Source organism: Podarcis muralis, chromosome 1 (genome assembly GCF_964188315.1).
Source record: "Podarcis muralis chromosome 1, rPodMur119.hap1.1, whole genome shotgun sequence".
NCBI classification, from domain to species: Eukaryota; Metazoa; Chordata; class Lepidosauria; order Squamata; family Lacertidae; genus Podarcis; species Podarcis muralis.
Genome location: NC_135655.1, coordinates 82322953 through 82349903, shown reverse-complemented (window position 1 = coordinate 82349903; position 26951 = coordinate 82322953). Strand labels below are relative to the sequence as shown.

Sequence of the window (26951 nt, the reverse complement as noted above, 5' to 3'; positions counted from 1 at the left end):
TGCAAATATAAAAAAACCATTATCATAATACCTAGTGATATTGCAAAGAATAGTTATATAATTTAACAAATGTTACTCCCATAGTTCATTAGCGGAATAAATTCCATATAAATTTTAGGGAAAAATCTATTTTTTTCTTCATTTGCACTAATATCCAGCTTTGTGAATATGCATCTTTTTAAAAATCATTTTCAGATTAGATCATTTAATATGCAACTGTTATCTTTAAAAATGCTTTGAAGCTGCAGTCCTATGCCTTATTACTTTGAAGTAAGCCCCAAATCATTCAGTAGGCGTTACTTCAGGGTAAACAGGCATCAGATTGTGGTACGGATTTAAGTCAATGTTTTAAGAATTACACAGCTATATATTTTAGTGCTTTATACTACTATTCTCACACTGGTCCAGGATGTCCTAAGCAGGCATGAAATTCTGCTAGTCTCACTGAGCCTAGCTCACTGAGTCTCATCCAGCAAGTTTGAGGGGAAAGTGCCATGGGAGAGGTCAGGGTCTGCTTCTTTTATGTTTCTGACCTATCAGATACCCCATTCACAAGTAGTATTCATCTTCCCCTAAACACGCACAGAAACATCATTCTCTCATGTACACATATTTTCATATACATATACATTCACACACAAGCCCCCAGAAATACACTCAGCCACCATTTCTATCCCCAGTCATACGCACTGTCCAAGGGCAGTAAGGAGACAACTCATCTGATCTGTTGTGATCATGTACTACCTACCTACCTTAATTAATGTGAAGAAATTTACTTGACAGTGGAAGTGCCTCACTGCCAGACTTCAGTACCATATTGTTTCTGTGGTTTGGTGATTTTATTGTAATGTAAATAAGTCCTCAAGTAAGTAATTATCACAGCAACTATAGAGTGTGCTGCTGATCTCACTGAGGCCAGTTGTCCAGTCAGCTGAGGTTGGCAAAAGAGCTATATCTTTCTTCCACTGTGCCTTAAATTCCTTTTGCCTTTAAATCCCTTTTGCATGTATTCATATGGGATCAAACACTGTTATACTAATTGGAAAGATATACTGTTTACTAATTTGAGGGACTTGATCTCAGAGGAGTAAGAAAGACCCAGAGATGCAGAAGTTGTCATTTCCATATTTACTGAACCAGCTAGAAGATAGACTATGACACAACTCCTAATCAATAGCCACAACTTTATTGATCAGGTTTATAAGCAACACAGGCAGGGATAAATCACTCAACATTGTATCAGGATAAGTGCCAGGACCAAGGATGGTATCACTTTCAGGGTTAGTAGGCTCCATGCAGATAACTGAGCTCAGCAGCTTCCCCACATTAGACGAGAGACAGGATGGAACCCTTCCGTGCCTGCCTGTCAAAGGACACAGTTTAAAGCCACAGCTCCCCAGCACCATTTTGTGGGACCTTTATTCCAGGAAGATGTTTAACTAACGAAACATTCTTTTTCTCAGAACCATATTATGCTCATTGTCTTGATGGGAACAGTCCAGAGTCTTCTCCAAAAATAAAAACAATTCATATGATCTCTAAAATTATACATAATATGATTGGAAGCATGGATACTTCTGTTAGATTACTGATACGTTTAAATGAAGAACATGCTTAAGTACTTTACATAACAAGGCTAGAACACTTGAATGAAATCTATGGTGAAATCTAACAGAAGAAGAAGAAGAAGAAGAAGAAGAAGAAGAAGAAGAAGAAGAAGAAGAGGAGTTTGGATTTGATATCCCGCCTTTCACTCCCTTTAAGGAGTCTCAAAGCGGCTAACAATCTCCTTTCCCTTCCTCCCCCACAACAAACACTCTGTGAGGTGAGAGGGGCTGAGAGACTTCAAAGAAGTGTGACTGGCCCAAGGTCACCCAGCAGCTGCACGTGGAGGAGCGGAGATGTGAACCCGGTTTCCCAGATTACGAGACTACCGCTCTTAACCACTACACCACACTGGCTCTCCTGAGAGGCAGAAGAAAGAATTCATCCTCAGCTAGTGGACCTATTTACCTAAAAGTACTACCCAAAGCTTCATGTTGATAAATTAGCTTACTGAATGCTGACATAGCATAGCGGCTGAGTGACTGGGTTATAAATCAGGAACTCCCCTTCAGGAATACATTTCTACCATCATCTCACTAGGTCTGTGGTGAGGAACTGGAGCTGCCCAGCGGGCTTCATTCTCATCTCCCCCATTCCCCATGGGCCAAGCTTGACAGGAAGGTGGTGCCCATGTGTCATTCACACAGTGTCAGGAAAACTAGGTGACTGTCAGGACTTACAAAGAGCTATAAGCAAAGCCATGGAAGGTCTGATTTTCAGCTGACTAGTAGACTTATGAAAGCTGTTCTCCCTCAGTCCACAATGTGGGTTAATAATACCAATTTACCTTACTGGGATTTTGTATAGATTACAGCAAAGCAACACATAAAAAGTTCATTGAACATGTCCTTCATTTATATAACATGCTCTATATATGCAATTTTCTTTTGTTATACTGGCGTTTGTCCTTAAGGTTAACCTGAGTATGAGACTTAATACTGAAGCTGTGCTCCTTACAACTTTGGTGCTCATCCCGAAAGGCAGAGGTTATCATTAACTACATAATAGCCTAAAGATGGGAAGGAGCAACAGCTCATTAATTGCCTGCTTCACATAGCACTGTGAAGCCTGACTGGTGTGATTTAATCCATTTTAATCTGTCAAGATAAATTGTACAGGACTAAAAGCATTCCAGTGAAATTATTCTGGGAACCTTAATTGTAAAAAAGGCAGTAAAGGTCAAACTCACTTATGTGAAACACACCATCAGAAAAAGAAGCAGACTCCTCTCCCCATCATACCAAAGGCCTTACACAGCTCATATTTGTCCTTTCAGTTTGTGACATCAGCAGCAGACTCAAAAGAAACAGAGCAAAGTTGGGCATGTGGTTATTATGGCACTCAAATGTGGATCCCCCCCCTTCTACTTCCTCTTTGCACAGAAGTGACATCTAACTTTATCAAAAAGTATAAAACACCAATGTATTGCACATCATGCAAGTGGAATAGATGATTCTGTACAAACAAAAATCGCACAGAGATTCCTGTACCAAGTCAAGAACAGGGCAGGAACGTATTTCTTAAAGAGGGCAGCATTTCCAACATATTATATGATGGCAGATCCTGTGGGCATTCCCCACTTGTGGACCACCTGTGGCCCTATAGATGTTGTTGGACTTCAGCTCCCATCAGCCCTAGCCAACATGGTTCATGGTCAAAGACAATGGGAGCTGGAGTCCAGCAACATTTGGAGGCTCACAGCTTCCCCACCTCTGCCCTGAGACCACCAGACATTTGGTTAGCCACACTGCCTGGCTCTTGCATCAGAAAAATGTATGAACCCCACCCCATCTTACTGTGCAGTTTTAGTCATCAAGAAAGGAATCTGCCTCTCATTTTTCTGAGGGCATCTTTCACCTCCTTGTTCCTCATGCTGTAGATGAGAGGGTTCAACATGGGGATTGTAACTGAGTATAGAACAGAAACCACCTTGTCCTGATCTAGGGAATAGCTTGAGCTGGGCCTTGAATACATGAAGAGGGAACTCCCATAGTACAAAGCAACAGAGGCCAAATGGGAGGCACAGGTGGAGAAGGCTTTGCGCCTGCCTTCCGTTGTCCGCATCTTCAGGATAGTGGTGAGGACAGACAAGTACGATGCTAGAATGATAACAGTGGTGACTATGATGTTGAAGCCAACAACCGCAAAAAGCAGCATCTCATTGAAATGTGTGTCTGAGCAGGCTAGAGTTAGGAGTGGAGGCCCGTCACAGAAAAAATGGTTGATCCTACGAGAACGGCAGAATGGCAGGCGAAAGATGGAAATGGTGTGTGTGGCTGAACTAATCACGCCAGCAGTGTATGCCCCAGCCACTAGCCCTATGCAAAGCTTATGAGACATCACAACCGCATACAGGAGAGGGCTACAAACAGCAACATAACGGTCATAGGCCATGGCAGCCAGCAGGTAGCACTCAGTGGTAGCACAAGCTGCAAAGAAGAAGAGCTGAATGGTGCATCCGGAGAAAGAAATGGTTTTGCTGTTTGCTAAAGAATTCACCAAGGTCTTGGGGACAATTGTAGTAGAATAGCACACATCTAAGAAGGAAAGATGGCTAAGGAAAAAGTACATGGGTGTGTGGAGCCGGTGGTCCATCCTGATTAACATAATCATGCCAAGATTCCCAGCCACAGTGAAAATATAAATGGCAAAGAAGAGCACAAAGCACAAAACCTGGAGCTCATGCTGATCTGTAAAGCCTAAAAGGATGAAGTCTGTTCCCAAGGAGCCATTTCCCTCAGACATTCCTTCAATACTGCTCTCGCATGCCAGTCTTTGTCTGTCTCTGTCACTTGATGGCACTGGAGCTGAAAGAAAAATATTTTATTTTAGTTGGCTGCTAATGCTGTAATAGTCTACAAGGGCAACTCCTTGGTGTCCAAGCTTGGAATCATCTCCAACTCATCTCCTTCCTTCTCCTATATCCAAGCCATTTCCAAATCCTGCCATTCTCTTCAATATTTCAAATCCTACCCTTTCTCTACATATCCTGGCAAAACCTTTAGCCATGTCTTTGTCACCCCCTAGTTTGAGTATTAAAACATATATTTACTGGTTAATATATACATTAAACTTTTGCCAGAAAAAACCCCTCTTCCTCGATTTAGAATGATTCTGATTTGCTTTCTATTCCCATCTCTTTTAAATATATTCACTGCTATTTTATGCTCCATGTTTTTAATTGCTACACTTGAGGCTTCTCACCATTCATATCCAAATGCACAAATATCATCAACAATTGATATATCATCATATACATATAAAACTTTTGGAATAAGATATTTCTAAAAAAGGAAAAAAGATCAGATTTTAAAAATTTAATTGTACCTTTAAGAGGCATGAAAATGGCTCCTCAGCAAGCTCTCGGCATTGTTTAATGTATGAAACCACGAGTCACTGGAAATACTTGTTTCTCTCCCCAAGAGTGCCTATACCGTGGCCTCACCCCAAGAGCACAATGATTCTGAATTTGTTTGTTTCTTTTCCAAGTTGTTTCTGCACTCCGACTTTGTTTTTCTGCGGTAAGTTGGAAGATGAAAGCACAAGAGGATTTTTGTCTTAGGGGAAAATCTCCTTGAAACTATCCAGAACTTAACTCATTAGTTCATATGACAGCCCTGCATCTTTGCACACAGCTTCTGGTATTAGGTCATTGGTGTAGCATGTGGTACACAAGACTGCTCTGGTGCCACATATTATTCCTATCTATGTCCTACATGGAAGAATAAGGTATCCTTGATGATGAACTGCCACATAAACAAGTTTAATTAATTATTTTTATAAGCTTAACTTTTCATCCATTGGTATAAGGAGCTCCTTAAGACTGCAACTTAGGCTGTGTTCAGACTCCCATTTACTGTGTACTCAACTGCATTTCCAGTGCTGGACATGTTCACATGACATTACCCAAAATACACATCTATCTAGTACTTTCTTTTACAGTGCTACTATTTGATGCATTGTATCTCAAACCAGCTTCACACCAATTGGAGTCCTTAAGCTGTCCTAATTTGTTTGCTAAAGTGCTCTGTGAAGCACTTTGCCCTCAATTTAAATGCAGCTGCAGCATGGTTTAATAGAGGAGTGGAGATTTTGCCCTCCCTGCCCGCCTCTTCATAGGGCTGGGGGCAGATAGCCAGGTATAGCACCATTCTGACTTTCTACACAATTACAGCTGTGTGCAGCGGAATGCCTAAATAGAGCTATACAAGCCCAACTGAAGGCAGCCAAAGTTTAATTCAGTTCTGACATTTATTCACATGAGCAGCAGATTGCCTATGCTGTACAGTAATACCTCCGCAAACGTCCACCTTGTCTAGCGTCCATTCCAGCAAACGTCCGCAGCAAAACCGGAAGTACCAGAACGGGTTACTTCCGGGTTTGCTGCTCGTGCATGCACAGAAGCACAAACCGCTCCATGCGTGTGCGCAGACGCATGGCTTTGCCCTGCGTCCTTTTTGGCTAGCGGCCGGGACTCCAGGACAGACCCTGGCCGCAAAACGAGGTATGACTGTACTTCACTTTACAGTCGTACCTTGGAATCCAAATGCTTTGCGAGTTGAATGTTTTGGCTCCTGAATGCCGCAAACCCAGAAGTTAGTGTTCCGGTTTGCGAATGTTCTTTGGAACCCAAATCTCCGACGGGGCTTCTGCAGCTCCTGATTGGAAGCTGTGCCTTGGTTTCCAAAACGTTTTGGAAGTCGAACGGACTTCTGGAACACATTCTGTTCAACTTCCGAGGTATCACTGTACTGAGAACCCATGTTCAAAGGATCTCTAGGTTTCATTAGAAAATCGATCGCCCAGCGCTCTGGTCTTGTAAGTCAGGGAGCAAGAGTGGAGCCTGGGGCTGGTGGAGCAAGGAATGGTAGCAGTGTTATTTGTTCCTTTAAAGATAACTGTGCATTTTAATAATCAGTGCTTTTTTCTGGGGTGACGCAAGGGTATGCATACTCCTAAACATTTCAATGTGAGTATGAAAATGAGAGTACCCCTAAACATTTTTTTAAAAAAAGAAAAAAAAGCACAGATAATAATAATACAACTGATACAGTGGGTTTTTTTCCAGTGGGTACTTAAAGGGATGCAGTACTATCATCTCTTTTTGTTCTGGTTAAAAAGTGTGGCACTTGCTGTAACAACTTCATGGTGAGTACCGGCACCTATTTTTTCTAGAAAAAAAAAGCATTGCAACTAAAGTTTTGTCATAATGTTTCTTTTCTCCAAGATGGGGAATTCTCAAATTGCTCCAGAGATTAAACCCCAAAGGCCATAAAAGTGAATGAAAAACAGCTCCCGCACACTCAAGTAGCATTTGCTTTTGAATTCAAGGAAGACCATCTTCTCTCTTCCTTCACAGCTTCCCATGATAAGGATCAGGCAGGTAAGAAGGGCAGGAACAAAGTTAGGATTGGTCCCAGAAAATGTTGGCCACTGCAACTAAAAACAGTTCTCAGCAGAACTGGAACCCTCTCTTTCCTTCCAGGATCCTTCAGAAGCAAAGACCTTCCCTCCAGCATTAACTCTCACAATAGCCACATGGCTTTTCATAAACTTTACCCCAGATTTAGACAACTGGCGGGAGATTTCCCTTCTCCTTTCACATTTTGTGGTCACTATAACACTAGCTATGTAACCTGGAAGCAATTTCATGTACCCATTTCTAATTTGATCAGTAAATAAATGTTGTAAAGACTTCAGTAGGTCCATCCCTTGGTTGTCTAGTAAGATATGTGAAAAATACACCTTTCCCATAGTCAACATTCTAATAGTTTTTAATACTGAGATAAAATTGACCTGTTTCATAAAGATTTTTGCACACAGTATTTTTTCCAGCTGAGTTTTCTTCTAGAATGATATTTTTAATCACATGCTAAAAACATGAGAAACAAAAGCATCCTTTGAAGTAAAAATAAATTAAAAATGTAGTGAGTGGACTTTGAATTTAATATGCTTCTTGCATTTTATTTCTTTGTTAATTAAATTTATATGCTATCCTTCCTCACACAGGAACACAGGACAGCAAATAAGAAATGATAAAACAACAAAAACATATCCAGTATAAATACAGAATATTTCTTAGTGATGAACCTTTAGATTAATCTGGTTCTCTTTCAAACCAATTACAGGATCATTTAAGTCATCCAGATCTCTCTATCCAGCTCACAAGACTCTACCCAGACCATGCACAGAGGTGTCAACATGAAGCCTTTACTGCGGCACTCTTCATTGACAAAATAATATGGCAACAGATAATCTTGTTCAAAGCTGATTTTTGAGTCAACAATCTTGTATCCACTACCATCTTCCCCAATTCTTAGCGATAAAGCATGATCTCAAAGGAATGGAGAAAGGAAATTACACTTTGGTATCAGAGTTCATCCTCCTGGGATTCACCGACCACCCAGAGCTGCAGATCCTCCTCTTTGTGGTGTTTCTCACAATCTATGTTGTCACCTTGATGGGGAATTTTGGCATCATCCTCATAATCCGGCTCGAAGTGCGACTCCATACTCCCATGTACTTCTTCCTCAGTCACTTGTCCTTTATTGACATTTGTTATTCTTCATCCATCACACCCAAATTGCTCGTGGACATCATCTCTGAGGCCAAAGGAATTTCTTTCTCTGCTTGTGCAGTACAGATGTACCTCTTTGTTAATTTAGTGGTGGCTGAATCTTACCTTTTGGCTGTGATGGCATATGATCGCTACGTGGCCATTTGTAATCCCTTGCTGTACACAGTGGCCATGTCTAGAAAGCTCTGCACCCAACTGGTAGCTGTTTCTTACATGTGTGGCATGGTTTGTGCCCTAGTTCACACTTGTTCTGCTTTTCGGCTAGTTTTCTGTGGGCCAAATGTCATCCATCACTTCTATTGTGACATTTCCCCAGTGTTAGCCATATCCTGCTCTGACAACAGCATCAATAAGATGTTACTTTTCATTTTTGCTACCTTTGTGGAGACTAGCACCATAGTGATCATTCTCATGTCCTACATTTTCATTATTATATCTGTATCCAGGATTCGCACCAATGAAGGGAAATACAAAGCCTTCTCCACTTGTGCCTCTCACTTCACAGCCATCACTATATTCCATGCTACCATTCTCCTCATATATTGCCAGCCAAATGCTAGCCATTCTTTGGAAAGAGACAGAATTGCTTCTGTATTCTACACAATAGTGATCCCCATGTTGAATCCCCTGATTTACAGTCTGAGGAACAAGGAAGTGAAAGGTGCCTTCAAAAGGCTGATGCCCCTCAGGTAGCATGTGGATCTAGGGTAGAGGAGCCCTCCCACCTTAGCTCCCCAATGTTGTTGAACAACAGTGGCTAGCATGGCCAAGGCTTATGGATGCTGGGAGTTGTAGTTGAACAGCATCTAGTGACCCAAGACTAGGAAAGTGCTAAATTCTAGGACTCCTTCTTGTTTGCTGTTCTGGTGACCAGCTGCAGTTGCAACGTGGACAAAGTTATTCCTTATGGTCATATGTTCATAAAAAGTGTTCTTTGCAAGTGTTCTTTGTAAACCATTTCCAGAAGAGGGTCTAAAAGATGCATGCATGCAACCAATATTGAGATCTATACCATATTTTCCAAGGACAGCTGGATATATCTATGTATGTATTCATTTTAGAACATTGCAAAATAAAACTAGAAATATGAATCAAACTTAGAATGGGAACAGTATTTATTTGGGAACCATTGTTCCACATTTAAAAATATGGTAGATTTTGATGACCACCTTTATATTATGCGGCTGAAGAAGGCTTGATTAGGAAGGGGAGTAGCACCAAAACTGCAGAAGGCCATGAAGGCATGCACAATACTTTATGCAACTTTGGCAAAGGTTACATTCTGGGAGTTTGCACACAAAGGCAAAGTACTGTGATGTCAGGAAGACCCCAGGAACCACCCCTGCATGATTATCCCAACTTTTGGGGCTGTGGGAGGCTTGCAGGGCCATCCAGGATCTCGCAGGAGCTTTCCACAGCCTTCTAGAGGCCTTGAGTGTCCTCCACAGAGCCCAGTAAGCAGGTTAAGGTCTTAAAAGTATTTCCAGTGTGAAAAGACTTTGTAAGCCCTCCACCTTGCTTACCGGACCCTGGAAAGATTGTGTGAGATCTCAAATGTCCTGTTCTGACTGTTTCCCTCCTGTTCTCCATTTATTTTCCTGCCACACATGCAAAGCCACCACTGTAAATGATGCATAAGTTGCAGGTCTATTGTATTGCCTGAATGTGTCTGGGCTGAAGACTGCTCAGAACTGTACAAAAGCAGTTGCCTTTTCTGGGCATCTTCTTCCGGGGTAGGTGGGGGGTGGGTTGGGTGTCTCTCCAAAATCTCTCATCTCAAAATCACAATTAATATTGGGGAAAATTTTGGAGGGCAGAAAAATATATCATGAAAGTTGTTCCCATTTCTGTTGCAAAAGGTATCATGGAAACTCTATTCAGTAGGTAACATTTATCAGTGCAAGCTGCTCTACAGATTATGACACTTGCTACATGCAATATTTGAAGCCCGTTTTCAAGTGACTTCTACATTGTGATCAATGATCATACAAGAATGGTGTAGGTAGAATGAAAGTGTGGCTCTAGATCTCATGCAGCTTGGCCAAAGAAAATCTGCCTCCAGCGGCTGAAGAAATTATTAATGGGTTTACCCTGAGTTAGACAAACACTGAATACAACCCAATCATGAGAACGTTTCATGGATATTAATTGATGTTTTTTATTGTTCTATTTTCCTTGAATGAGGTTCTAAATAATAGAAAGGCAGAATGATACCCCTAAAGATTCAGTATTTACTTGACATTGCTTGCATACCTGTGGTTTTAATTGCTGCAGATAAATAAATAAATAAATAAATAAATAAATAAATACATAAATACATACACACACACACACACACACATCTATAGAGGAAAATAAGCAGCTATAGCTAGGAATTTAGTTAGACACACAAATCTTATTTCCCTCTCAAATGAGCTTGTTAGGTTGATTCTCCCAGGGACAGATTATGCAGCATTTATTTTCCTGACCCATGTGGCCCTTTTGATGTAGATCTAGCCATGATTATCCATGGAATAGTCCCCACTACCACCCAAACACACCAGAGCACATTAGTTTTTGCCATATTAAAATGCTGGTCAAATAAATGCTTTTATTCAAAATCACGGGCATGTCTCTGACAGGGCAGAAGTCCAGCTCGCCGAGGGCTGTTAGCTGTCATTACACAAACTATAAATACTGTTATCAAGTTCTCTCTCTCTACATATGGATTGTGTAATTTCCCTATACATGCAACAAGCAGTTTTTAATAAGGCATACTGGGTATTAGCTAAAAGCCCAATTATGGCTTTATTTTGAAGTGGGCAATCAAGAAAGTTACAAGAATAAAGCAACAAAAGAAAAGAAAAGAAAAGAGAGTGAGTCACCACGTCACCTCAACCTTTTGGCTTACCAGCCCTGCCTTAGCTCCATGTAGGAAAGCAATAGCAAGGCCGACACCAGGGGGTTGGCTCCACACACACCCTTGCTCATTCTCCTACCGTGAGCTTGCTGTTGCAGTGTGTGTTCATACTAAAAGTTTATGCATTTGTCACCCACCCTTAGAAAACATTTCATCCTCTCAAACACACATCAAGGCTTGCCTGACACCTTCACTACTATCTTTAGGTGCCAGGTGAAAATGTTCCTCTGTAACCCAGCCTTTGGCCTTTTAAATGTGTGGGGTTTTTTTGGTGTGTGTGTGTGTGTGTTTTTTTTGAGGGGGATTGTTATTGGTTTGTTCTTGTTTGATTATGTATTTTGTGCTCTCATTTTGTATTTTGTATGTTGTGAACTGCCCTTTGGTGAAAGGTGGTATACAATACGCAGGGCTGGATTTAGGTTTGATGAGGCCCTAAGCTACTGACAGTAATGGGGCCCTTTATATGTCCAGCTGTCCTTTGTCAACAACAAATTGTCACTGTTTTTTTGTGTTGAATACATGCTATATGGTAATTTATGGACCTAATAGGTATCTAAAGCCATTTGAACATGCTGCCATGCAACCAGTCCATGCAGAATGTAGGCACCCTATATATAGAAATGAGCAAACCAGTGATATTCTAGGGAGAAGGCTAGCAGGTGGGGCCTATTACTTACAGCATAGGAGCCTTCACAACACAAAACACTGCTGCTGTATGTAGGTTTTACTTTATTTGTTTTTTATCTTATATTTTGGAAATGTACATCCAGTTTTTTCTCTTTAAATTTTTGGGGGGCCCCAAGAGAGGCTTCTTTAGCTTATATGTAAATCCTGCACTGACAATATGGCTGCCATTCGTCCGGGAATCGCTCTGAAAAAATGGCGTCTGGAAGGATTTGTGCTCAACAACTCTGTCCAGATTTTCACTTTTGGGAATATGTCAACCCTAGTATACAAATAATAAAAATTAAAAGAAATTAAAGTACTGTATACATCTTTATGCACATTGCTGTGTGTTTTCCCCTCCAGGGTTATTTTCTCCATTATGTGGGGGGAAAGCAGAGAACTACATTGGCTCCCAGTACGTTTCCGAGCAAAATTCAAAGTGTTGGTGCTGACATTTAAAGCCCTAAACGGCCTCGGTCCAGTATACCTGAAGGAGCATCTCCACCCCCATTGTTTTGCCCGGACACTGAGGTCCAGCGCCAAGGGCCTTCTGGCGGTTCCCTCCCTGCGAGAAGCGAAGTTACAGGGAACCAGGCAGAGGGCCTTCTTGGTAGTAGCACCAGCCCTGTGGAACACCCTCCCACCAGATGTCGAAGAGAACAACAACTACCAGATTTTTAGAAGACATCTGAACTTTGGTCAGGTCCCCTCCTTAGTCACTTTTTTTTTAACTCAAAAGGGTTCCGTGTGTGTGTGTGTGTGTGTGTGTGTGTGTGTGTGTGTTCCCCCCTTGCATCCCCCCATTGTGAAAAAATAATAGTGTTTCATAATATTTTTGAACAACAGCAACCATAACTTGTATTTAATGACTTTCTTTCTTTCTTTCTTTCTTTCTTTCTTTATTTATTTATTCAAAATTTATTCTTTAAAATGAGCATCACAGAAAAAACTACATTTGAAAAGGGAGTTTTGTATGTCAACAAAATACACATATTCTCCAGGGCTAAAGGAAACATTGAGCTAAGTGAAAGACAAAAGATGACAAGTTCATAGAGTTGGTCTTTATTAATAAATTATTGGAATGACAGATTTGAAGCCAATGTGCAACCATTTTTTTTCTTTGTTTTGAATAACTGTAATCTCATGAGTGTATGTTTGTTCCTCATATCTGTGTCTTTGTCTGGGTTAGTCTGGTAACAATACAATCTCAATGTCCACTCTAATAACTAAGAACCTTCTAAATATGTACTGCTACTGTTGCTATGTTCTTATATTTCTCTCTACTGTATATATTGTATTTACAAATGTTCATTTTTTTGTTCATTTCATCACATTCTGAAAGCTTGTATGATTCACTTTTTTTGAAATAATGAAATATGGATGATCTCCAGCTGTCATACTCAGAAAATAGAGCTATTGAAGTCACTGGATGTACATTATTTAAATCTCTTAAATCCATTGGGCTTGTTCAGAGTGTGATTATTTTTTACTCACAATTTTCCTTTCATTTTTAAAATATTCTCCCCTCCCTATTCTTTGGGTTCTACCTAGCAGATGATTGCTAAAGTGATCCTCAGCCTCCCCATTCCTTTCATAAAAGCTTCTTTCACATCCTTGTTCCTGAGACTATAGATCAGGGGATTCACCAAAGGGACCAACACTGTGTAGACCGCAGCAATTATTTTATCCTGTTCCATAGAATAGCTGGATCTGGGTCTCAAGTACATAAAGAGGAGGGTCCCATAGAACAGACTGACGGTGGTCAGATGAGAAGTACAGGTGGAGAAAGCTTTACGCTTGCTGTCATTGGAGCGTATTCTGAGGATGGTAGAGAAGATGCAGGCATAAGAGATGAGAACTACCAATGTGGTGGTAACCTCGTTAAACCCAGCAATAGCAAAAACAAGGATTTGGTTGAGACTGGTATCAGAGCAAGCCAACTGAATCAATGGTGGCCAATCACAGAAGAAATGATTGATTACATTAGAGTCACCAAAGGACACTGTTAAGGTAAATCCTGTATTTACTAATGCATTTATAAACCCAGCTACATAAGAAGCAAAGACCAACAAAATACATAGCCTTCGAGACATAATGACGGTATAGAGCAGTGGGTTACAGATGGCCACATAGCGATCGTATGCCATGGCAGCCAAGAGGTAACATTCTGTTGTTGCACCAATAATATAAAAAAACAACTGGGTGAAACAGCTAGAGTAGGAGATTGTTTTCCTATGAGATAAAAGACTCACTAGCATCTTGGGAGTTACGACAGAGGAATAGCACAGGTCCAAGAAGGATAAGTTGCTAAGGAAGAAATACATTGGCGTCTGAAGCTGAGAGCAAGTCCTCACGATTACAATGATCCCAATATTTCCCATCACAGTGATAATGTAGATCAGCAAGAAGACAATGAAGAGGGTGATCTGCAGCTTGGATTGATCTGTGAATCCCGCAAGAATGAACTCATCCACCATAGTGCAATTGTCCCCATCCATGTGCAGTTACAAGCACTTGATATATCTGTCTGTCTATATGTATATCTATGTGCACATATTCTGTTATTTGAGAGGGTGGAAAAAATATTTCAGTGCCCGGTGCACATCATTCACAATGTTTTTTTAAAAAATAATGTTATTATTTATACCCTGTCCACCTGGCTGGGTTTCCCCAGGGATTTTAAAAGGTATGTGGTTATTGTTCATGAAAAAAATATGATTTAATTATAATTTTAAAGCAGAAATATTATCAGTTTTGGGGGAAAAGGTGGATCTTTCCCCAGCAATCTCCATTATTGTAGTTCAAATGAGAGCATGAAGGTCATGTTACGGTTGACTCGTGTAATGCTTCTCCTCCTTTTCCTTCTTCCTCCTCTCCTCTTCTCTTTCAGGACTTCTCTCCCAAGAATCTTAACTATTGTAAGAAAATTTAAATTACTGGGCATTGAAGGCACTAGAGACAGCAATTTCCAGATATTTTCTCAATGTTTGGTGCCAGTAACCAACAAAATCTGGGTTAATAAATGCATTTTCATGAGGAACCAAAAACTCAACAGAGCTGCTACTATGGGGCATGGGGTGAAATCCCAGAGACTAGATTCTGCAACTGAAAAAGGCCTGGCTTAGCCTAGGTTACCACTAGATATAGTTTGGCAGGCCACAGCGCAACCAGAAGCTCTCCAATTATTACAGCTGTCAACTGATTAAACAATTTGTGTTATCAGCATTCTGAATTTCAAGTATTTGACTGACTTTTTAATAATAATAATAATAATAATAATAATAATAATAATAATAATAACCATCTTGACATCATTTTTTTGATTATATTGAAACAAATGTAACCTAACTGGGTTTTTTTTTCCTTTCTTCAAATGAAATATGTGGCCAATTGTTAGGAGAAGTCATCATTCATACTGATTCTTTCATACTGATTTTTTCACAGTAATGCACCACAAACAGGTTAAAACAAACAGGTTAAATTAATCGAGTGAGCTCTTTAGTTCCTTGCCTCACTGAGAAAGCAATCCTGTACATGTATACTCAAAAGTAAATCTCACTGAATTTAATGGGGTCAGTGGGCACCAGATTACGGCTGAAAGCTTTAGGTGACAGCTAGACCAATTAAAGTTTGATTATTGCAACTGCAACTTTAGCAAATGCTGTAATGGTATTGGGAGACATCTTTGTTTCCTAGTCTTCTACTCAGTCACAACCCTTTTGTCAACCTTTCCAAGAGAGCGAAAATCAACTTTCTCATCCTGCTAGTTAATACTTACCTTAAATGTATGTCTCTAAATAATGCCATTTTCTCATTTCAGAAAGATACAAGGGTCTGAAAGTGTTGGTACATTTATACTAGGTTGCCTGATGTCAAGAGCTTTAGTCCCCTAAGCACAAAATCAGTTGGTTGTTAATGGCTTGAGTTGTTTTCCCTTGATGGTAGAGAAAACAATACTGTATTGGAGCTAGGGAATCATTTTCTGTTCAAAACGATTCCCTACTCCCAAAAGAAGAAAGTGTGCTTTTATGTTAGGAAACCAGAAATAATGAGGCAAAACACCAAGTATGGTGTAGAATGAGGACCACTTTATTAAATACAGAAGAACATACTCAACTTATAAATGACAAAATGTACAGAAGCATCTTCAGACTCTATCAGGCTCTTGTCTGTTAACTGGGTAAGCCTACACTGAAGGGAGTCAAGGTGGCCTTAATTTCCAACTCCTCTTGCCACAGTAGGGCATGCCATTTTAGGTGGTGAAACTTAATTTTTGCAAATTTCAATAAAGGGTAGACACCACAGAAATAATCGTCAATTTCATTTCGCCCACAAGAGGAGAGATGTATAGTGAGGAGAGTCTGTACCATTGAATGTGAACTGCACTCAGCCATAATTCCCTCCTCATCCAACTGCATACACTTTTGCTCATGATAGCTGTGTAATGGGTTTGCAGATGAACATGTACCTGTCACACCACACCCTTAAAGGTGAGGAGGAACTCCTTCCTGATTCATGGCCCATCAAGACTGCAAAACCCAAAATGGGTGACACAAGTTAAGCTCAACAGTGAGCCATACCCTTCGCCATGACATCACAAAGCGTGAAATACTCTGGCATCACAGTTTACCTCAAACATGCCTCAAGGAACTCATCATCCATTTCAATCTATTCCTTTCCCGTTCACACCTGCAACACGAAAAGGATAACTTAGTGCTTCTTCCCCCACTGCTCAACTATTACTGCTCTTAACCCCTTATGAAGGTCAGAAGGAATGTCTCCACCCCCATCGTTCAGTCCGGACACTGAGGTCCAGCTCCGAGGGCCTTCTGGTGGTTTCTTCACTGCAAGAAATGAGGTTACAGAGAACCAGGCAGAGGGCCTTCTCGGTAGTGATGCCCACCCTGTGGAACACCCTCCCATCAGATGTCAAGGAAATAAACAACTATCTGACTTTTAGATGACATCTGAAGGCAACCCTGTTTTGGGAAGTTTTTGATTTTTGAAGTTTTATTATGTTTTTAATATTCTGTTGGGAGCCGCCTAGAGTGGCTGGGGAAACCCAGCCAGATGGGCAGGGTATAAATAAGAAATTATTATTATTATTATTATTATTATTATTATTATTATTATTATTATCATCATCATCATCATCATCATCATCATCAGAGAGTATAATGTCATTCCCTAAGTCTGACAAGTGGACTCCATCAGCTCTGTAAAGTTCCTGTCTCATGTGTGTAATCCCATATAGTTTCAGATTTACAGTTATCTCTCTCTGCACCTTCTAGGAAAATATGGATGTCTTGATCTTAGATTGGGTGTTATTATTTAATTTGGTTTATCTGTCCTTGTGGTTCTATAGCAATTTGAAAACTAATTAAAAAAAAAACTTAAACCCCTTTAACAAGTAGCCCCTTCAAAAAAGAAAAAGAAAAAAGGAGCCACTTAAAAACTGCTTTTTTATACCATATATGATATAATTAAATTCCACCTTAACTATAAAAAGGCTATTGCAACCTTCCTAAAAATACTTATAAATTAACAGAGTAATACCAGAAAGGCTTATTCCCCTTAAGGAGAAAATGGAAGTGTCTTTTGTAACACATGTCACATCTTTTAGTACTGACCATAGATATTACCGGTACTTCATGGATCACTGCCTTGTCGTGGCGAAGGGGCTTGAACAACTTAGAGAAGCTGTGAGCTATGCCATGCAGGGCCACCCAAGATGGACAGGTCATAGTGCAGAGTTTTGACCAAACGTGATCCACCTGGAGCAGGAACTGGCAAGCCACTCCAGTATCCCTGCCAAGTAAACTCCATGGACAAAGATAACAGGCATATAAAAGTTATGAAGACAGGAGTGCCTGGCGTGCTCTGGTCCATGGGGTCACAAACAGTTGGACACGACTAAACGACTAAACAACAACAACAACAACATAGATATTAGAGGTGTGTACTGAACACGAGATTTGGTTTGGACCTTGACCAGATGATTCAGAAAGTGGTGTGCACCACTTCAGAGGTGGTGTGCACCACTTCAGAGGCTACTTGCTTTGCTCAGACTCAAATCAGAACCTTGTTCTGGAACAACGAAGCTTCAAGTTTCCCCATTCACTATAATGGGAATATTTAAAATGTTTGTAATGCCTTAACTTTTTGAAAGAACTGCTTGAGTATAGGATTGTACCTATAGAAACCATTCTCTCACTTAAACAATTCAACATTTTTTCTTCACTCTAAGTAACAGAGCAATATACACAGAAATATAGATATTTAACAGTCTTCATCATCAATCACCACCAGTTGAGTCTCTGTTAGCATATATATGAAATTAGGAATTTTTTTACCCCATATGAATCTCTTACATTGAATTACACTTGCCAGTTATATATCTTTGAAGATCTTTGCTATCCTTTTTTTGTTTTCATCATCCCAAATAACCTGGTTTGTTTAGCAAGCTTGGCCACCTCACAGTTCACCCCAACGCCAAATCATCTCTGACCCACCTAAGGACCAGCACCAAGTTGGATTGCGGGGGCAGGGGGGGCAGATTGTAAAGTTGCATAATAATTTTTGGATAATAACAAGCAGAATTTGTATTTTTATTTATTCATAAATAATTAATATGCCAATCATGAATCACCTTTCTCATTTTCAAGAAACCCTTTCTTATATTGACAAAGCTACTTTTGAAATGGTAGTTGCATATGTTAATAAACTTTACACACTTCTAAGCCAAGCGAAACACAGGGCTAAGCAAAAGACAGAAGACAAGCTCACTGAGAGATGGTCCATATCAATAAATCACTGGAACAATCAATTTCAAGCCAATGTGCAACCAATGTGATTTGAAAATCTAAATTCCAACATGTCTATATTTGTGCCTTCTACTTGTTTTTTTTTTTGTTTTGTTTTGCACAGTAATAGCAATCAATACAATCTCCATATCTATCCCTTCTAAGCATTAAGAACCTTCTAAAAATCTACTCATTGTACTACAACTACTACTATCACTATGTTCTCGTTTTTATTTATTGTAGATACTGTACGTACAAATACATTATTTTTCTTCCTTTTGGTTCCTTTATGAAGGCTTGTGAAACTCTCTATTTGAAATAATAAGGTATGGATGATATCCAACTGTCATATTCAGAGCTCAGACCTATTAAAATCAATGAATGTACATTACTAAAGTTCAGCGGTCTCATTGTGCCAGCCTGGCACAATGGGTATAACTAACATTGAATATCATCCTGTATAACTCTGGATATATATATATATTATGAGCATTAGCTTTTATTCCTATTTTTTCTTTTGTTTTAAAATTCTCTCCCCTCCCCAGCCTTCAGGTAAATCAAAGAGCTAACCCTTTGCCATATTCTTTCCAGTATGTGACTGCTACATTTATCTTGAAATCCCGAGTCTCTCCATTCCTTTAATCAAGGCATCCTTCACATCTTTGTTCCTGAGGCTATAGATCAGGGGATTCACGAACGGGATCAACACTGTGTAGACCACTGCAATTATTTTATCCTGCTCCAAAGAGTAGCTGGAACTGGGTCTCAAGTACATAAAGAGGAGGGTCCCATAGAACAAACTGACGGCGGTTAGATGAGAAGTACAGGTGGAGAAAGCTTTGTGCTTGCTGTCATTGGAGCGTATTCTGAGGATGGTAGAGAAGATGCAGGTATAAGAAATGAGAACTATGGACGTGGTGGTAACTTCATTGAATCCAACAATAGTAAAAACAAGGATTTGGTTGAGAGTGGTATCAGAGCAGGCCAACTTCATCAATGGTGGCCCATCACAAAAGAAATGGTTAATGACCTTAGAATCACCAAAGGACACTGTTAAGGAAAAACCTATCTGTACTGTTGCATTTAGGAAGCCTACCACAAAAGAAGCAAACACCAACAAAACACATAGTCTTTCAGACATGATGACTGTGTACATCAGTGGGTTACAGACGGCCACATAGCGATCATATGCCATGGCTGCCAAGAGGTAACATTCTGCTGTTGCCAAAGCAATATAAAAATATAACTGAGTGAAACAGCTAGAGTAGGAGATGGTTTTTCTATGTGATATGAAGCTCACTAGCATCTTGGGTGTTACGACAGAGGAATAGCACAGGTCCAGGAAGGATAAGTTGCTAAGGAAGAAATACATTGGCGTTTGAAGCTGAGAGCAAGTCCTCACGATTACAATGATCCCAGCATTCCCCAATATTGTGATAATGTAGATCAGCAAGAAGACTATGAAGAGGATGATTTGCAGTTCAGATCGATCTGTGAGTCCCACAAGAATGAACTCGTTCACTATAGTGCAGTTGTCCCCATCCATGTGCCCTTGCAAACATACTGTTATTGGAAAGGAGGAAAATAATAAATTTCAGTGTTATAGGTAGCAAATCAGATTTTGAAAAGCTGCTATAAAAAAAAACAAGATTATTTGACATTCAAAATCTCTTCGGAAATATCATTTTTTTAGGGGGGGAAAGGAGGAACTTGTCTGAGCAATCTCCAGTTTGATCCTTTAACTGAAAATACACAGGTGTTGTTTCAGTTACTGTTCTTTCTCCTTTTTTAAAAAAAGACCCCCCTCTAAATATATTTTTATATTGTGAGAAAATTAAGAATACTGAGCATTGCAGAGGCACTAGAACAGCAGGATAGAATTTCCTATAAACAATATATAAAAACAAGAAGAAGAATAAAATGGGGGAAAGGGGAAAGGAAATTGTAGGCCACTTTTAACAACTCCAGCAATTATGAGTTATTTGGACAAGCTACACCCAGTTGACTTCATTTAAACTCAATATCATTTCCTCAAGTGCTGGGAATAACAATTGATGGTAGCGCTCTTTTGTTCATATCCTGTTTATGAGCTTCCCATAAGGATCTGGTTGCTTAGGTCAGGATGCTGAATAAGACAGGTCTTTGGTCAGAGCTCTTCTAATGTTTTTGTTAATGTAACATACTGATGTTACACGCCAAGCCAATAAAGGAGTTCCACATATGGAAGCAAAATTCCACAGATGGAATGTTCTCTATATATGGACATGGGCACCAGGTTAAGAAATATAAGGTGACAAATCATATAGGAAAGAAGCAAATCATTTTCTTTACGTCAGCATGGATGTCTCTCACTGATAAATTTAGGTAGAATAGTTATCTCATTTTTAGCCATAAACTCTTTAAATTCATTATGAATTCTCTGAGAATCTGAGGACAACATCAGCTTGTATACCACATTGGAGAAAAGGAGAGATCTGTACTCACCACAGTTTCAGGCAACAATTATAGCAGCAAGGGAAGGAGTTGAAGTTGGTTTCTTAATTATTATTCTAGGTTATTATTCTAGGTCTGAAGTGCATGCCTTCTTTTAGTCATCAGATTCCCAAATGAAGATGTACTTATTTTATCTTGAAGATCTGGGTTTGGGTAAACCCATTGGGATCCTTCCACCTGATGGACCTCTGCAGTAATAAGTCAAGCTGCTCTGTTAATACTTCTTTGTTTACCTTGTGACTTTGCCAAGATGTTTTTGGTTTGATATGGAGGAATCTCTAAATAATACACAGTGGAAAGATATTGTGGATGAAATGGTTTTGGGTGCTTCACACTGACAGACCTCATTGGAAGGAAATATAAACTTCCACAAACTGTTACAAAAAGTAGCTTTATTATACTGGCCTTTCTTTGTTGGTGAAGCGCCAGGATTTTACAAGACAAAAAAGTAATTTTCTCCATACTGTACTTCAACAACAAAACTCCTGTGGCGGTTCTAGCATACAGAGATTTGTTAGTACAATCTCCCATGGGGCACTGGCTAATGAAACAGTCTGTAACCATAAAGGAAACAGTTTTTTGTGAATTCTAATATTTACTTATTTATTACATAGACCCTCTTCTTCACCCAATTGTCCCAGGATGAGTTACAAGAATACCAAAAATAAAACAGGTGCAAGTTATCTTGAATATATTAAAATAAATATGCAAAATATGATCGGATCCTAAAGGACTACAGTTGGTGGGAAGCAATCTGCCCCATGGGCTATGGCTTGGCAGCAGCTGAAAGCATCTAAGATGCTGCTTGAAAAACTGGCAAGGCATTTTTTAATATTAAAAAAAACCTAGAGAAAAGAAATGAACATAAGAGCCCCACTGCATCAGACCAAAGGCCCCTCTAGTCCAGCTTCCTGTTCTTACTCTCTCCACTTTTGCTTCCTGGCAGCTGTCCAGTATGATAAGATCAACTGCCATTTCCCCATGATTTGGAGAATGATTTTGGACCTGCACCTTAGAGAGGTTTACCTATAACAACAATGAGACCTCACATAACTTAAACAGTTTGGCATTGAGGTCTATTGATGATGCCAAAATTCATTTTGAAGAGTGTCTTAATTGTATTTTACCCTATTTGTATTGAAAATAAAACTCACAAGGAAATCAAGAAGCAGTACTTCTAGTACTAACAGTATTCATGGTCTCGAAATACTCATTTTGCCAGCTACATCCCAAGGAGGACTCTCTTTTCTTCAAGTTCTTCCTCAGGATCAAAACGTAAATTGAAAGTATGTTGAGATTTTTAGGCTAGCATCGTTTGCATGAACCAAACTGTCTTCTTGCTCAAAGTCACCTTCCAGGGTAGGTATTTGACATATACCCAGAAGCTGATTAGTTTAACTCAGGAATGGCTAACCTACAGTCCTCCAAATGCTCCTGGACTAACATCACCCCTGATCATTGGCCATATTGGCTGGAACTGATGGGAGCTGGGAGCCCAGCAGCATCTGAAGGGACACAGGTTCTCCACCTCTAGTTTAACCCTTTATTCATGATGAAACTATGAATTATTGCTGAGATGGACCTGAACCTTTTATGAAATGGTATTACAGAGCAACACATTTCCTCCGAGCAATCAGCTTTATGGGAATATTCACATTTGAAAAAGTCAAGTGTACCCCAAGGGCATGTAGTTTGGTTTGTGTATGAAGGACTCATTGTCAAGTGCAGACTGGGATGGCAGACTCTAGACTCTAGAGCAGCGGTTCTCAACCTGTGGGTCCCCAGATGTTGTTGGATTACAACTCCCATCATCCCTGAGCTCTGGCCTTGCTAGCTAGGGGTGATGGGAGTTGTAGTTCAAAAACATCTGGGGACCCACAGGTTGAGAAAGGATGCTCTAGAGGGAAATAAGGCAGGTGAAGAGAAATGAAGAAGCTGAGAGAGCAGAGTGAATACTGGACCAGAAGTCCAAGTAGATTCTTCCCTTCGTGTGGGTGCGCTGTTGGCGGCTGTGGAGAGCTCATAGGGCCTTCTTAGTAGTCACGTCCACCCTGTGGAATGCCCTCCCATTAGATGTCAAGGAAATAAAGTATATTTCCTATTTTTCACACCTTGCGCTTATTATGAGGAATCTCTGAACATCTATCATGGAACTTTTGCACACTGCTTTATTATATGTTTAGCTGTTGTTGCTTTAAAAAAACACCTGACCCTTTCTCCAAGCAGAAGGTAGCTTATTAATTTATTTGCAGTGTTTATGTTCTGCCCAATAATTAAGGTTCTCTGGGTGTGTAGAGTAAACATGGTCTCCTTATTACCTTTTTATCCTCACAGCGATTCTATGAGGTATATAGTAGTATATATTCTATATTCTAAGTAGTAGAATATTCTATATACTAAGTCAGTGTTTCCCAACCGGTGTTCCGCGGCACACCAGTGTGCCGCGAGACGCTGCCTGGTGTGCCGCAAGATGTTGCCTGGAGGGAGGCGGGCGAGTCGGGCGGCGAGAGGCGGGGCGGCGGCGGTGAGGAGAGGCCGCGCCTCCTGCTGCTGCCTGGCGCTCCTCCTCGCAGCCGGCAGCGCTGCCTGGGCGCCTCCGCGCGACTCTGCCTCGCTGGGTTTGGTCTCCCAGCAGAGACGGGTCACACGCGCCCCTCCCTCCCTCCCTCAGCCTGCGCGGAGGGAGAGCCAGAGAGAGGCATCGCTCCTGCGCGGCGGGAGAGGGAGCAGCCGGAGGGCTCCCCCAAACGAACGCATGGGACCGGAGGGGAAATCCTCTCCGAGGAGGATTGAGCGCAGCCGAGAGAAGCCTTTCGAGGAGCTGCCGTGTCCCCTGGAAACCTCTGTCCCAGCTCTGCCTGCCTGCCTGCCTGCCGTGGGGCTCGTATCACCCTTTAAAGGGCGCGGGAAACTAGAAATGTGGGGACTTGGGGTTTTCCTCAGGCTGAATTCCGAGCCTTTTCACAATCTGGTGGCGGGAGAGAGGGGAATCAGCTGCGAGGGAGGAAATAAAAGGAGCTGCTCGCCTTTCCTATGGCCAGGCTACACAGCTGCTGTTTGCAGCCCAGTCTGAACGCCGCCTCGCCAACCCCGTCGATAGTTTCTTAGGCACCCCCCTCCCTCCAAACCTGCTTCGCCCTGGGACGTGCCTATAACTATAACTCGTGGTTCTGATGTCCCAACGCTCCCACGGGGCACATTTCATTCAGGCGGAGGAGGGGGTCGTTGGCTAACGGCCAACAGGCAGAAAGGACTGTCCAACAATGCGATTATCCACACACACGCATCTGATCCATGGATTAACATCAAAATCCTTGCATTAAAGCTCACTCATAAGGAACCAGTGGGTCATTAGGCTTTCAGATGCACTTTGAACAAAGAGATGTTCAAAGGGAAAGCTGCTTTTAATAACGCTGCTTTTGCAGGTACTATTGGCCTGGGCCTCATCCAGCATCTTTTCAGTACACCGAGTTAGGATTCAGCAGTCCAGTTGTACACTCTTGGGTATTCAGCATTAGCTTAAGGCGTGCAATAATCACATGCCCACTTTTGCAGCATCTTCATAGCATCCCAAGTCACTCTTGGAATGCTCTCTTTATCATACCCTCCAAGTGTTTACTTGTGTAACACACCCTACCATATCTTGCAGAGAAGCACTTCAGAGAGGGCCAAATTGTCATCATTAGACCAGTGTTTCCCAACCGGTGTTCCGCGGCACACTAGCGCGGGGCTCTCGCCGTCTGCCTGCCTGGCTGCCTGCGTGGCGCTGACGTCACGGGGCTGTAACGTGCCCCACATAGGCACACACGGGGCGGCGAGCGAGCTCCCTCCCACATCCCATCGCCGCTCGCTTCGGCTGGCCTACTGGGCTGTCGCAGGCGGAAGGCCTGCGCATGCGCGAGGTTTTCGCGCCTTCGGGATTCCCTTCACGCCTTCCTCCTCCCGGGTCCTTGAGAGCGTGGGAAGCGGCAGCGCGAGACCGGCGTTGAGCCTGGTAGGTATTGCGCTTGCCAAGGCAGTCATTTGGGAAATGAAAACTTGCAAAGCAAGCAACCAGTTCAATCTGAAGTACGTGTATGCTTAATATCCTGTATCTGAAACCTGTTCTGCCCCCTCCCCCACACTTGGTGCCATTTTCATCTACACATGCAGCAGAGTAAGTTGACCCAGAATAGTACCAATTCAGGTGGCAGATGGGAGAATGACAGTGCTGAATGCTTTCCCATGTAGAACAGTCCCTGCAAATAAAAACCTAGCATATTTGGAAGAGGGATGCTAGCCTAACCATTACCTTCTATGCTGTTACTATTTTTTTTTTACATAAGTAGAAAGTGACCTTTCCCCATCTGGCATGGTGGTGTGCCTCAAGATTTTTTTCATGAAACAAGTGTGCCTTTGCCCAAAAAAGGTTGGGAAACACTGTACTAAGTAGTAGTGATCGGCCCAAGATCTCCCCATGAGACCACTCTGGCTTTTGTGTTTCCTCACAATCTTAAGATCTCATGTTCATCTCCACAGCCCTCTCTCATTGCAACCACACATGATATGTGGTATCTTCTACATATTTATTGTAAGAGGTAATCATAGATAAGCAATTTAAGAATAGGGCATTACTTTCCTAGAATTGACTTACTCTCTTTTATTTAAAAAACAACTCAACAATTTTGGGGGTTTCCTTAAAAAAATCTCAACAACTTTTGGGATGTCCTGGTTTTTGCTTTTTGAAATATGGCAACCCTAAGCTACAATGAGCACTTCTAGCTTATATTATTTGCTGAACTTATATTGATCCTTAAGATCATCATATAGGTAAATGACAAGAGAGGCTACATTTTTGTAATTTTAATATTGGACATGCAACACCATACATAGATGCTGATAATGGACTAGCAATATATAACTCTTGTGGAAATGTTTAGAAATTGTTGCTAGCTACTCATTTTGTTACATACTTTTCTCTGAATGCCTCCTAAGGCATCCTTAACCTCCTTGTTTCTCAGGCTGTATATCAAGGGATTCAGTAAGGGGATGACAATTGTGTAGAACACAGCAAGGGTTTTGTCCGTGACATCTTGAAGAAACGATCCACTGCCAGAGTTTGGTCGGAAATGCAAGATAAGAATTGCCCCATGGAAGATGGTAACTGCAGTGAGGTGTGAGGTGCAAGTGGAGAATGCCTTGAGTCTACCTGCCCTTGAGCTGATCCTCACAATGTTGATGAGAATGTATATATAAGAGACGACAACACTCAGGATGGTGGTTCCTTCTACAAGCCCAGCCTCAAAAAAAATCAGACGTTCATTGATGTAAGTATCCGAACAAGAAAGTGATAAAAGTGCAGTGATGTCACAATATACATGATTGATTTCGTTAGATTGACAGAATGACAGCCGGAAGGTGAAGACTGTATGGAGAAGAGAGTGCAGAAGCCCAAGAGCATAGGACCCCACCACCAGAAGTGTACAGATTTTAGGAGACATGAGGACTGGATACAGCAGTGGTTTACAGATAGCCACATAGCGATCATATGCCATTGCAGCCAGGAGAAAGCACTCTGTGCTCCCCAGACCTATCACAAAGTACATTTGCAATGCACATCCAGTGAGGGAAATGGTCTTTTTATCTGCTAAGAGATTCACAAAAGTCTTAGGGGCAACCACAGAGGAGAAGCATGCATCGAGGAGAGAGAGGTTGCTGAGAAAGAAGTACATTGGAGTGTGGAGCTTGGGACAGGCTCTTATTAACACAAACAGTCCTAGATTTCCCACCAAAGTAGCAATATAAATAGCAAGGAAGACTAGAAAGAGGACAATCTGTAGTATGAGATTGTTTGTTAACCCTACAAATACAAACTCATTGATTATTACGCTGAAGTTTTTCTCTTTCATTGCATTCAGATTGTTTTATT

General features: G+C 41.1%; 6 protein-coding genes across 7 annotated transcripts in view; 1 reads left to right on the top strand and 5 right to left on the bottom strand.

Annotated features, from left to right (window-relative positions):
• Positions 1–26951, bottom strand: part of LOC114601534 (apelin receptor) — a 492419-nt gene that overhangs the window by 200248 nt on the left and 265220 nt on the right. The window lies entirely within an intron of this gene.
• Positions 3418–4372, bottom strand: LOC114601670 (olfactory receptor 8U3-like). Its single transcript, XM_028739027.2, has one exon. It carries the CDS (start codon positions 4348–4350, stop codon positions 3418–3420), a length of 933 nt encoding a protein of 310 aa, XP_028594860.2. The 5' UTR covers positions 4351–4372.
• Positions 4055–8875, top strand: LOC114601676 (olfactory receptor 8U3-like). 2 transcript variants are annotated; one of them, XM_077933229.1, is made up of 2 exons: positions 4055–4078; positions 7955–8875. In XM_077933229.1, exons 1-2 carry the CDS (start codon positions 4055–4057, stop codon positions 8873–8875), a joined length of 945 nt encoding a protein of 314 aa, XP_077789355.1. The 2 variants fall into 2 exon arrangements, with proteins under 2 accessions (XP_077789355.1, XP_028594874.2); XM_028739041.2 differs by lacking the exon at positions 4055–4078 and having other exon boundaries at positions 7949–8875.
• Positions 13295–14251, bottom strand: LOC114584277 (olfactory receptor 5AR1-like). The gene has a single exon (XM_028705983.2). It carries the CDS (start codon positions 14243–14245, stop codon positions 13295–13297), a length of 951 nt encoding a protein of 316 aa, XP_028561816.2. The 5' UTR covers positions 14246–14251.
• On the bottom strand, positions 19158–20096 carry LOC114601664 (olfactory receptor 5AR1-like). The gene has a single exon (XM_028739016.2). It carries the CDS (start codon positions 20094–20096, stop codon positions 19158–19160), a length of 939 nt encoding a protein of 312 aa, XP_028594849.2.
• On the bottom strand, positions 25972–26940 carry LOC144327842 (olfactory receptor 5T17-like). Its single transcript, XM_077929260.1, has one exon. The coding sequence runs from the start codon at positions 26929–26931 to the stop codon at positions 25972–25974; it is 960 nt and encodes a 319-aa protein (XP_077785386.1). The 5' UTR covers positions 26932–26940.